The sequence below is a fragment of the Peromyscus eremicus genome, chromosome 23 (genome assembly GCF_949786415.1).
Source record: "Peromyscus eremicus chromosome 23, PerEre_H2_v1, whole genome shotgun sequence".
In the NCBI taxonomy this organism is placed as follows: Eukaryota; Metazoa; Chordata; class Mammalia; order Rodentia; family Cricetidae; genus Peromyscus; species Peromyscus eremicus.
In genome coordinates this window covers 20874354-20888127 of record NC_081438.1, presented here as the reverse complement: position 1 = coordinate 20888127, position 13774 = coordinate 20874354, and the positions used below count along the sequence as shown (strand labels likewise).

Sequence of the window (13774 nt, the reverse complement as noted above, 5' to 3'; positions counted from 1 at the left end):
GGTCTATGAGGTGCCTGGAACCTTCCCCTTCCTGCAGACCTAATCTGGCTGGGATGGTCCCAAAGAAAAAGGGGCGATAGGCACAGATGATGCCCCACATTCATCCCATTTCTAGGGTTCCTCTTGGTTTGTATTTCTCCAGGTCTTGATAGCCTCTGTTTCCATGTGTTTCCAAAAGAAGAGTGAGGCTCTTAGTAGATATTCAGATGTGAACCCCAGAGCCCAGCATAGCCTGGGCTTTTCTCTCCATAGAAATATCCCCACTACCACATGAACTGGATACTTGAGATGCAGCCCTGTAATACCAGCACATGGGATGTGGAGGCAGGAAGATCAGGAGTTCAAGGTCACCCTCAGCTACATAGTGAGTTCAAAGCCAGCCCAGGCTACATCAGACCCTGCCTCTGGATACATATTCTCCAAGCACATATATAGAATGTGTAAACTGAGGTTATAGTTTCTTCTGTGCTAAGATGTGTTAAAATCTTATTTGAAGCTCTATCGGAGGTCACATGATGTATCTAGGGGAGGTGTTTTAGAATAACTCATTCTCTTTCTTCTTTTTAGGGTTATCCAAGTCCCTTGGACTCATCGAAGGGTATGGTGGGCGGGGCAAAGGGGGTCTTCCTGCCACCCTTTCCCCCTCTGAAGAAGAAAAAGCCAAAGGACCTCATGAGAAATATGGCTACAATTCCTACCTCAGTGAAAAGATCTCCTTGGATCGGTCTATTCCAGATTATCGGCCCACTAAGTAAGTTACAGCTGAGCCCTGGCAAGGAGCTGGCTAGCTTTGACTTATTCTGTGATACTTTCTCATCTGTTTGTAACCACAGAGGGATCTTCTATTGCTCTGTCTCTGCTATAATCAGTCAATCAAGGACTTCTGTTGCTTAGGAAATATTAGCTAATTTAAAAAGTTAAGGGCTGGTGATGTGGTTCAAATGGTATCGTGTTTGCCTAGCATGGGTTCTAGAATGAAGCCCTAGGTGCCATCTCAGACTCCACAAGGGTGGTGGCGCACCCTTGACCCCCAATTCCAGCGTTGGAGAAGTGGAGCCAGGACTATCTGGAACTCAGAACTGAGGTAGGAGGCCAACCTGGGCTAAGTAGTTAGTTTGAGATTAGCCTGGGCTACATGATGCCATCTCAGAAAACAGAAAGTACAACTGTTATAAAAGTAATTTAAGGGGTTGGGGATTTAGCTCAGTGGTAGAGCGTTTGCCTAGCAAGCGCAAGGCCCTGGGTTCGGTCCTCAGCTCCGGGAAAAAAAAAAGTAATTTAAAAACATAAAGATTCTCAATATGAAAGTTTTTAAATTTAAAATGTCACCATAGTATCCTAACTTAAACATGGCAATTGTTTTAATTTAATATTAAATTAAATTTAATATCTATTTTAATTTAGATATTTTTGGTTTAAATATCTATTAATTATCTTTTATTTCTCCATTATCTGTCTGTCTGTCTATCTATCTATCTATCTATCTATATATCTATCTATTTGTCTGTCTGTCTACCTATCTATATCTGTCATCTACCTATTCTATCATCTATATGTTGAACTTCATTTTATGTATTTATTGGTTTTGAAGACAATGTCTTATTGCATGTAGCTCAAGCTAGCTCAAATTGATTATGCAGCCCAAGTTGGCCTCAAACTCATGATCAATCCTCCTGCCTTAGCTCCCTGCTTCCCCAGATGTTGGGATTACAGACATGAGCCACTGTGCCTAGCATATTGATAGTACTATAGACTATCATGTACCAATATATGACCACATTAAAATATTACCATTGAGTCTGTTTTCTATAGATTATGAGTAATTGATGTATCAGGTTTTTTTTTTTATTTGACATCCTATCACAAGCACATGTGTAAATGTTTGTGTTCCTGTGTGTACACGTGTGTGTATAGGGGGGTGTACAGGCAACTGTGTGCATGCAGATGTGGAGGACAGACATTGATGTCAGCTATCTTCTATGTCTCTCCACCTTAGTTTTTGAGGCAGAATCTCTTACTGAATGTGAAGCTCGCTGATTCACTTGGGCTAGCTGACTGGCCAGTGAGATCCTCCTGCCTCTGTCTTCCCAGAGCTGGGGTTACAAGGGTATACTGCCAACCTTGGCATGTTCATGGGAGCTACGGGGCAAACTCAGGTCTTCATGGTTTCACAGCAAGCTTTTTATCCTCTAAGCCATCTCTTCAGCCTCACAAGCTTTTGATATAACACGTTATGGTCATTTTGTCCATAATTGGAAATTTAGAGTATTTTTGATGTTTTATTGTTGTGTGTAATACTGTTGTGTGTAATCTTTTCTCATTTGTGTCTATGTATTGATCTGGTGCTTACTTCCAAACTTTGAATCCATAGGGAGGCTCTAGATCAGTGGTTCTTAGCCTTCCTAATGCTGTGACCCTTCAATACAGTTCCTTGTGTTGCGGTGACCCCCAACCATAAAATTATTTTCGTTGCTACTTCATTACTGTAATTTTGCGACTGTTATGAATCATAATGTAAATATCTGTTTTCAGATGGTCTTTGAAAGGGTCATTCTACCTCCAAAGGGGTCACGACTCACAGATTGAGAATCACTTCTCTAGACCGATATTGTAGCATTATCTTTCAAAGAGTTTTAGCAATTGCTTTTTTGTTGTTATTGGGTCTTTTATTACTCTTGAGAACTTCATACATGTAGACAACGAAATATGGCCATATCTACCACTATTCCCAAACTCAACATATATCTCCCTCAACATGTCCCCAACATTATATCTTCTACTTATAAGCATGTGGGTGTGGGGACATCCACTGGAGCACAGGTAACCTACCAGTCCATGTACCCAAAGAAGAGTGACCTTCCCACACTTAGCAGCCAACAAATTCCAAAAGCTCCTCCACTAAGGGTGGGGCTTGGCACCCCTCCCCCATCCAAACTGGAGCTTTGAAAGTCCCTATTTACTATGTAAGAGCTCACTCTGGTTTCTCAAATCTCCATTTTCTTTAGATTTTCAGTGTCTCCTTTTTATTCCCATTTAGAATGTGCCCTCGCTTGCAGTAGATTATTTCTTTTTTTCAAATGGGTTTTGTGCAAATCAGTTAAGTATCCTGGTTACTGAGAAAAATAAATTCAAGATAAAGAAAATTATCTTAAATGGATTTAAAATTACAGCATTAGCCGAGAAACCCGTTAAATCTCTCTCTCTGCCTAATAAGCGCACATTCATTTTGAATCACTAGGAAAAATATACATCACTCCCGTTGCATGCTATTTTGTCTTCCTGGACTTGTGTTCTCAGAAAACATCTGGCGGTTTTCACTTCCTGGTGCTTTCTGATTAGCCTTTCTTATTTCCATGTTGGCAAATAAACACAGCCCTGTTTTTCGCTCTCTGATGAGCCTGGAAGGGCCCCCAACATGCAGTGTATTAGAAATGGCTCCACTGAACAGAGGCCAATGAGCATCTATTATGCACCAAGTGATAGGTTGCACCATAGAGATGGATTCTTGCAAGGGACATAGTCCTGGTCTACTCATTTCTTGTCTGTGGAGGGAACCAGGCAAGCAAAGACATCCTTCCAGTGCAAGGTGACCTCTATGATGTGAGACCCATCCTTAGTGCAAGGTGACCTATGTGCTGTGAGACCCTGTTGTGCAACTGTTCCTGATGAGACTGACAAATGTCTATTCTTTCAAGATAAGGAGATTTTTCTCGTTGCTGTGACAAAATGTCTAATAAGAAGATACTTAAGAAAGAAAGAATTCATTTTGGCTCACAGTTCGAAAGTACAGTCCATCATGGTGGGGAAGGCCTGGCGGCAGGAGCATGAGGCAGCTGCTCACATGGCATCCACAGTCAGGAAACAGAGGGAGAGAGATGAATATTGATACTCACTTCATTGTCTTCATTTTATTCAGTGTGGAAACCTACTTCATGGGATGCTGCCACCCATGTCTAGAAAACAGATAACACAAGGATTGGTTTTTCTATAGTCATTCGAAGTCCCATCAAGATGGCAGTTGAGATTAACCATCCCAGGCACCCCCATGTCAGGGCATCAAAATGATTCCACCTAATGCTTGGTGCACAATGAATTTACTTGAGGTTACTTACAGGAGCATGAGTAAACTCCAATGGCAACACTACCAAAGAAAATGCCTCCCTTCCCCGGCAGCCATTAACTGCCAATAAGTCCTCGGGGAGGAGTGGGGACTTGTGAGCCTCTCTCTCTCGTGATGGAACTTTCATCCATCCCATCTAACACCAGTCTCTTGCAGGGAGCAATGTCCATGTCATTCCTGGAGAGCAGTGGTCTACGGTAGCCATGGCAGCTGTGCACACAGGGTATGAAGGGAGGGTCTGAGCATCTCTTGCTTGAGGCAATATCCCAAAGCTAAGAAAAGCTCCAAGGATACATGGGATCAAACATCTGAAGAGCAGAGGCAGATATGAATGGACCAGACCAGGGGAACAGCAAGCAAACTTTGGGTGTGGTTCTCTGCAGAAGAAAGTCTCAGCATATCCAAGGGGTACAGCTTGGTGGAGTGAACCTACCTTTACTTCTGGTTCCTCCTGAAGCTGCTAAAATGATGGGAAAGAGGCACAGAGCATGAAAAGGGAAAACTAACAAGATGGTTGGTGTGATAGTTTGAATGTGATTGCCTCCCCCTAATCTCACAGGGAGTGGCACTATTAGGAGGTGTGGTTTTGTTGAAGTGAGTATGGCCTTGTTGGAGAAAGTGTGTCACTGTGGGGGTGGGCTTTGAGGTTTTCTGTGCCCAGGAGACCACCCAGTGTCTCAGCGACTTCCTGTTGCCTGCAAGATGTAAGACTCTGAGCTATAACTCCAGCATTATGTCTGCAAGCATACTGCCATGCTCCCTGCCATGATGATAATGGACTGAACCTCTGAAACTGTAAGAGAGCCACCTCAATTAAGTGTTTTACTTTATAAGAGTTGCCATGGTCATGACATCTCTTCACAGCAATAGAAACCCTAACTAAGAGAGTCTGTGATGTCATCCAAACACCTACAGGACTGGAAGATGGGAAGAGAATGGATAAGTGGTCGCTGGCAGCCAGTTGGAGAAACTGAGACCTACCCTCCCACATGAAATGGGCAGAGATTCATTTTCAGCGTTATTTCTATGGCTGTGATAAATATCCTTACAAAAAGGAATTTAAGGAAGAAGGATTTCTTTGGCTTCTAATTCCAAGGCCTAGCGCATCATTCCAGGGAATTTCAGGCAGGGACTCAAGCATCTAGTCACGTCACATCCATACCTAAGAACAAAGAAAAAAAATACACTCTAACTTATCTGCTTGCTGGTGGCTCTCAGTTACTTTTATACACACAGGGCTCAGCCCCTAAAATACTGCCGCTTACATTTAGGGTGGGCCCTCCCACCTCAATGAGCAATCAAGATACTCACACATAGGCCAACCTGATGAAAGCATGTTTCCTCCAGAGGTGATTGTCCATTGCCAAGTTGATAGCTGATCGGAACCCCAGAGAACTACGGGGGCACTAGCTTTCCAGGAGAGACGTGAACATTGCCTCCTCATCCTAGGTAGGGCTCTGACACCAGACCAAAGGAATGATTCCACCCAAGTCCAGCGTGGCCAACAGATGAGTTTTGGTGGCTTTCATAGCACAGGTGACAGGCCACTTACAGGGGCATAAATGACCCAAGAGCAGCTGTGCCACCAAAAACCCACGCCATAATGGATGGCGACCTCATGGACGCTGCATCATGGAGACTCGCCTTCGTCTTCCATTCCCTAGGTAGTCTAACATCTCCCAAGATCCTTTGCAGCTGGTGGCGAGGCAAAAAGAGTGGTGGCTGGGATCCTTGGTGATGGTCCTAAGAGCCTCCACTCCCTCCTTCTCTTAGGAAGTGCTAACTCCATTACTAATACCACAGGCCTAGCTGTCCATCATCTATCACTGTGTTTTTGCTCAAGCTGTTGTTATAGCTACCAGGCCAAGTGTTATCTCTGCTTCCAAATAAAGACAGGGTGGGTCACATGATTTCTGAAAGAAAAGCCATATACTACCACTCAGGACCTTTACAGGACAAGACAGGTTTTTCTTGTGGCTGGATGTGGGTAAGAATGGGAGGATTGTAGTCATATCCCTATTTCCTGTTGTTCTAGTTTCTTTTCTGTTGCTGTGAGGGGCCATTCTGACCAAAATCAACTGGGGGAGGAAAGGGTTTATTTCATCTTACACTTCCAGGTCACAGTTCATCATCCAGGGAAGTCAGGGCAGAAATCCAAGGGAGGAGCTCAAAACAGAAATGCTTGAAACAGAAACCACAAGGAACCTCACATGCTCATTTATTGGCATGTTCATACTTAGATACAACCCAGGACCACCCATCTAGCAATGGTGCTGCCCACAGTGGGCTGTGCTCTCCTACCTATGTCAATGAACAGTTAAGACAGTCCCCCCACAGACACACGTCCACAGGCCAGTCTGATCTGGGTGATCTCTCAACTGAGGCTTTCCTCTCCTATGACTCTAAACTCTGTCAAGGTGACAGCTAAAGCTATCCAGGACACCTGCCTTCACATCTGCATAGTCAGAGCTTGTCCCTGTTCTTTACCCTCTGAACTCTAGTTTATGGAGTTAGCCTATGTCAGAATATACTCAATGGAGAGACTTTTCAGCTTTGCGACCTCTTTAGGCTCTCCCACTGCTGTGTGTAAAAGTTTGCAGAATCCACTTGGCAGAAACTGATCCAGCTTAAAGAAGAGGTCAATGGATGACGGGGGGTGGGGGCAACTCAGGATGGCTGTTCATGTGGAATGCCTGTTGTTAAACTCCGTCTTTATGTGATGCTACTCATTTTTCAATTGCAATGTGTGTACATGTGCACGTGTGTGTGTGTGTGTGTGTGTGTGTGTGTGTGTGTGTGTGTGTGTGTGTATTTGTGGAGGGTGCAGGTCAATCACCAGTCTTGGTGCTTAGGAGTTTTCCACTTGTTTATTTGAGGCAGGGTCTGTTACCGGGACTATGGCTCTCCTGTATTAGACTAACAGGCAAACCCTAAGGATCCTCCTGTCTCCATTTCCTCAGTGTTGGATTACAGGTGTGACCACCATGCCTGGATTTCTGTGTGGGTTCTTAGGGTCAGACTCAGGTCCTCAAGCTTGCAAGAAAAGCACTTCACTGACTAAAGCATCTCCCCAGTCCAATCACACATACTCTGAGACAAGAGAGATAGAAGCTCCAGACATCCTATCAAAGAGTCTGTTATCGACAAATGAGCATAAACAACAACAGCAACGAAGAGAAAAAAACAAAAACAAACCTTAACAATAATAACAAATGGCGTTCTGTGGAGGCAGAGACTCTAGACTTTAAAACTATAATTGACTTCCAGGGATCACAGGATGCTTTGTTTACAAAATGAGAACATTTCTGCTACAGAAATAACCATAATCAAAATAAATCCCCTAAGTTTAAAATTGAGCAAAAATAGGCAAGTCTGTGAAGGGTTGGAAAATAGCATTGAGGAAATCGTTTGGATAAGTAGTGATAAAAGGAGTTGGAAAAATTGGAGAGAGGAAAAAAATGTAGGTCTATCCACCTGTATCACCCCTCATCCAAGGCTTAGGGAACATGGTGGAAAAGGGGGTACAAGGGATGTAAGAGCTGGAGGTTGGGGAGAACTGTTATAAAGCGCTGTCACGTGGACAGGAGTTGGCTGTTACGGGACATGAATTCACTGCAGCTGTGGTTACCTGCGGATCATCAAGCCAACAAAAAGTCAAATTCCACTGGGCAGCAGTAATTAACCTCTTTGGGCTAGAAATAGAAAGAAAGAGAGTGAGGTCGGGGTGACAGACATGTTGCTGGGTGTCCCCACTTCATGTTTGTGCCTGTCAAAAAAACCCACTCTGACCAAAAGCAACTTGGGTGAGAGTGTCTATTCGACCTACAAGCTCATATCATCATCTGTCACTGAGGGAAACCAAGGTGGAAATTAAGGCAAGCTTGCTTATTATTCCATATGGCATTACCTCTTATCAAGACATATCATAGCCAACAATGACAGAAGAAACCACGGAGGAATGCTGCTTACTGGCTTGCTCACATGGCTTGCTCAGCCTATTTTCTTACAGTACTGAGGGCCAGACCAGGGGTGGCCCCACCCCACGGTGAGCTGGGCCCTCCCACATCAATCATCAATCAAGAACAGGCATCACAGACTTAACAAGAGGCCAATCTGCTGGGGGCATTTTCTCAATTAAGTTTTCCTCTTTTCCAAATAGCTCTAGCTTGTGTCAGATTGAGATAAGACTAGCCAGCACACCAAAGAAACAAAGTAAAACCAGGGCTGGAGTGATGGCTCAGTTGGTAAGCAAGAAGACCTGAGTTCAGATCCCCAGCACACACCCAGAGCTGGAAGTGGTAGCACACATCTGTAACCATACTGTTGAGGGAGTGGGAACGGATGGCTGGCCCTCTGGATTTTGCTGACGAACCAGCTGAGAGGGACATTTGCTGAATTCTGGATCCAGTGAGAGACGTTGTCTTAAAAGGCAAGGTAGAGGCCAGGCGGTGGTGGCGCACGACCTCTAATCCCAGCACTCGGGAACCAGAGCCAGGCAGATCTCTGTGACTTCGAGGCCAGCCTGGGCTACCAAGTGAGTCCCAGGAAAGGCGCAAAGCTACACAGAAAAACCCTGTCTCGAAAAACCAGAAAAAAAAAAAAAAAAAAAAAAAGCAAGGTAGAGAATCAAGGAAAAAGATGCCCAACATGGATCCCCGGCCTCCATCTGTCCATGCACACTTTTACACATACGTGTGCACACACAGAGTTGTTTTTTTTTATAATATTTATTATTATGTATGTAGTTCTTATTACAGATGTTTATAAGCCACCATGTGGTTGCTGGGAATTGAACTCAGGACCTCTGGAACAGCAGCCAGTGCTCTTAACCTCTGAGCCATCTCTCCAGCTCCCTGTTGTTTTTTTAAATAAATACCAAGAGCAAACAAACACCAAGAAATGGCACCTTAGTCATTGTTGTTCATAAAAATAGGGAATACAAGAAAGGATATGAAATAGTTTATGCTCTATTTTAATAAAGGTTCAATTAAGGCAAAAATATAAGTCCACAGAATTTCAGTGAAACTATAATGGAAGTGCAATTTGTATAAACATAATATGTGGGCTGGCAAGATGGCTCATGGGACAAAGTCACTTGCTGCGAAACCCAGTGACCCGAGTTTTACTCCTGCATCCCACATAGTAGAAGGAGAGAACCAATTCTTGCAAGCTGTCCCCTGACTTATACACACATATGAATAAAGTACTGCAATAGAAATAAAGATGAATATTATATGCAAGAAAATTAGATACAGTGAGGGAGTTTAACAGCTTTACTGATCAGCGCTATCCCATGCTCTCTTGTTTATTTTTGGATGCTCTTTGTGAGATAAATCTGAAAATGGAATTTGGGGTGGTTTGGAGAATTGCCCACGGGTTATACAAGATAAGTCACCCTTGGCAAATTCTGAGTGCCACACAAAAAATGACCAAAATAACCTGTGTTGTTTGCAAATTAGTACCCCCCCCCCCCCATCAAAGAGTGGCAAGGGGCTTATCCCTGGAATAAGCTTCTCTAAAAATGAGCTCTGGAGTCCAGGCAAGAGAGCTGCCTGGGGTTAGAACATCTTCTCTCTTGTAAGGAAGTGGTCTCCCAGTGGGTGTCATCCTGTGTTAAGTCCCCTCAAAGCTCTCACAACGATTGTGTTTGGGGAGCGGATTAAAGTAGATGGATTTCATTATAGTTTTAAACAGAACTCCAGTTGTTTTAATTCTAACCGCACTTGAGAAAATTGTTTTTCTAATAAATATGAATGATATCCTAGGTAGTTGCACAATTAACCCCTTGCTTGTCAAATCTCATTCCAAAAACTTGCTTTTTCCTCTTTATTTGAATTCTGTGGATCCTTTTCTATGGCTTGGACAGGTACTTTAAAATCCGTCTGAATCTGGAACTGTCAATCTTTCCATGTTTTCATTTCCCGAGTGCTTTAAAGCTGAGGCAGATAGCATCCTCCCCAATACTTATAAATATTCCATTCCGGTTTTGTCTTCTCTGATTGTCTTACATTTCACCCTCCATTCACACAGAATTTATTGCAGAATATGGCACAGGTTTGAGAGCTTTTGTTCCAAATATCTGTACATCTTTATTTTTTTTTCTTTTTTACAAAATGGCCTTTTCAGAATAATTTTGTAAGCAATCCCCTCTCTCTCCTTGGGAGGAGGCGAATGCATTGCATTTGATGTTTTTTCACACGAGTGGTCTATTTTCCAGGTTGTATGCATATTCTCTTGGTCCATGTCTCTTATTTTCTGTTTCCTTTTTGTTGTTGTTGTTGTTGTTTTCAAATAAATTATTAAAAATGGTTGCATGACTGAAGTCCCCTGGGTGTCAGGGAGGAGCAAACCATAGCTAGGTTTGTAGGACATCAAAGAGGGTAGGAAGGCATGTGGGCTATTTAAAGTGCTTTGGGCCAGGTCCAGAAAGAGAAAGATAAGAGACTGAGGGGTCCTGAGAGCAGGAGAGCCCTGCAGAAATGACCTTGATTGTTTTTCCCGTTGTATCTTATTTATTTAATTCTGTATCCAACACAATAATTGTGTGTGTTTATGGAGTGTGGGGTGATAATTGGATGCATATATATGTGATGATCAGATCAGGGTAGCTGGAATTTCAGACTCATTAAATGTTGCTCGTGTCTCGATGGGGTCCCCAGACTCTGCTTTGATGGCTCTTCATGAGAAGTGTAATGAACCACTGCTTCTGGCCACTGTGTGCAGTATACTAGCAATTCTGTGTTGTGTGAAGGTGGGAATGGAACCCAGGGCCTCACACGTTCAGGCAAATGTTCTGCCAAGGAACTGCATCCCCAGCACTTCTGGTGGCATTCCTTAAAGCGCTCTCTCTCTCTCTCTCTCTCTCTCTCTCTCTGTGTGTGTGTGTGTGTGTGTGTGTGTGTGTGTGTGTATACATGTGTTTGCACACACAGGTATATGCATGGGTGTATATGTATGTGTATGTGCGCATGGTCAGAGGACAACCTCAAGTCTTGATCCTCAGTCTCCACCTTGCTTGAAGATAGCAGGGCTACATAAAGAGATCTGGTCTCAAAACAACAAAGACAACAAAACCTCATCAGTGTGTGTTTTGGGGAGGGGGTAGTGTGTGTGTCCCCAGAGACATAACCCAAACAGAACGGGATATAAGCATTGCTCCTACTTGTCTTCCCAAACTTCTTGGCAGGTAGGACCCCATTGCGAAAGACACCACACACACACTTTGGTCATAGGACAGGGAGAAATCAAGCCAGTACTGACCTTGAAGCTTTGTCCTTAACAACTAGTGATCTGTAGGCTGCTGCGGGTACATGTGTGGAAGTCAGGGGACAACTTATGGGTGCTAGTTTGCTCCACAATCTCCATGTAGGTCCTGGAGATCGAACTCAGGTCACAAGCCTTAGCAGCTTCCCCCAGCCTCTCTGGTAACCCCTTTTTTTCACTCTCTATTTGATGAGACCACATCCATGTATAATTGAGAATGTGCAGTATTTGCCTTGCTGGATCTGGCTTATTTCTCCTGGCATGCTATTTTCCACTTCCATGCCTACTGCAACCATTAAGAGAATTTGATTTTTTCTCTGGATGCATAATACTCCACCATGTAGATATACCACATTGTCTTTATCTGCTCACAACAGACAATGGATAGCTCAGCTGATTGCATGTCTTGGTTCTCTGCAAGAGCAGCAAGTGCTCTTGACTACAGAACCATCTTTCCAGCCCCCTCCTGCCGCTAACTGGATTTGGATGCAATGGTCCATGTAGATGTATGTTTTACATTGAGGCCTTTGATCCATTTTCAGTGGATATATTTTGTATGTAATAAGAGAGAGTGCTCTAACCTCATTCTTCTGCATGTGCTCAGTGATGCTTATTGAAGAGGTCATCTTTTCTCCAATGTATAGTATTGACATTTTGCTGGGTAGTCAGCCACAGGCCTGTCCATCCCAGTCACTTGGGGACTGAAACAAATGAATAGAAAGCACAAGGCCAGCCAGGGTTATAAAGTGAGTCACAGGCCATATGGAAAAATAATAAAACATTATATCAAAATGAAAGGAAAACAGGATTGGGAGTGTGGCTCAGCAGTAGAGCACCTGCTTAGTATCTACTAGTGAGGGGATGGGTGTAGCTCAGCCATAGAGCACCTGCCTAGAATCCCCCAGTGAGGGACCAGGAGTGTGACTTAGTCTTAGAGTTGTATAGCATGTGCACAGCTCTGGGTTCCATCCCCAGAACTGTAAAATAGGGATGAGGAAGAAGAGAAAGAAAGACTTGCATAGAATCAACCAAATGTAGCAGCTAACTGGATTTGGATGCAATGGTCCATGTAGAAGTTTCTGGCTTGGAATATGAATTTGCATTTGTGGTACTGAGGCTTAAATTACGGGTTTCCCATGTTAAAAAGCAGGAACTGCGACACTGAGCCATCATCATCCCCGAGTGTGATGGTTCAAGCTTGGGGATGTACAGCGGAAGTGGTTTTATTAATTGGGAATAAGGATCCTCCCGTGGTTCATATTTTGTGAAGAGGATGGTACCTCTGCTTGTCTCTGGTTTCCCGTGGTTACAGTTTCTTTGAGATGACAACCTGATGTGCATCTGTCCAGCTCCGTTCACCATTTGCCAGTGTGAGTGAGTGAGGTTGATGGCTCCAGAATCCAGCCAAAGCTTTATTATTCCTGGATCCTATCTCTTGTCCGGACGTACCATTCAGGTGGCGCTGTGTTGATTATCTGTGTTTGGTTATCCTATAATCTGGGGCAGGGACCACCTTGGTACGGGGAAATCTGTCTGCTTATTGAAGCTATTGCTGAGACTTCTGTGCAGACTTTAATACCACGCCTCCCTGCTCAGACAGCGTGTGTTATTGATGAGCAATTCCTGCTGCTGTTATCTCTGGTTCCTCCTTTGGCCTCCTGCTTAATAAATCCACATGTCAGGGTTCTTTGGAATTCATTTTGCTTCACCAAGAAAGGGTCCTCGTTCCTTTTATCCCCTCCCCCTCCTGCCACCACCTGCAGATTCTAGCCAATCGTATCCCAGCAATGTCTGTCTTGTGCATGAGTGTGTGAGGCGTCTGTGGAATGTCATTGTGCTGAACTTGGGTGCATGCAGGTCGGGGTTTGGAGCAAGCACAGAGGATGGAGTCATACAAGCACAGGTGATATGGATTAGTTGCTTGTCACCTTACAGTGATAAAATACCTGACAGAAGCAGATCAAGGGGGAAGGGTTTGTTCTGGCTCATAGCTTGAGGGGTCAGTATATCATGGCAGGGAAGGCTGGGCCACAGGAATGTGAGGTGGGTGATCACACGGCATCCACAGTCAGGAAGCAGGGAGAGATGCATGCTGATCACATGACATCCATAGTCAGGAAGCAGAGAAAGAGGTGCTCAGTTCACTATCTCCTTTTTATTCATCTTGGGATCCCAATTCATGGAATGGTGCCCCATACATGAAGAGTGGATATTCCCAAGTCAGTTAACTCAATCTAGACACCCGCTCATAGACATGTCCAAAGGCTTGTTTCTATGGTGACTCTAGATCTTGCCAAGCTGACAACTTCTATTGACCAGATATTTTCAGTGGCGTCTCTGGGCCTATGTAGGTTTCAATAGCATGGGACTGTCCAGATTCCTCCCATGAAA

General features: G+C 43.9%; 1 protein-coding gene across 1 annotated transcript in view; it reads left to right on the top strand.

Moving 5' to 3' along the window:
• Positions 1–270: 270 nt before the first annotated feature.
• The window catches only part of LOC131898591 (polypeptide N-acetylgalactosaminyltransferase 17-like), a 77865-nt gene continuing 64361 nt past the window's right edge, over positions 271–13774 (top strand). Inside the window, exons 1-2 of the mRNA XM_059249779.1 lie at positions 271–298; positions 568–751. Coding sequence (XP_059105762.1) covers positions 271–298; positions 568–751 — 212 coding nt within the window. The remainder of the gene's footprint in view (positions 299–567; positions 752–13774) is intronic.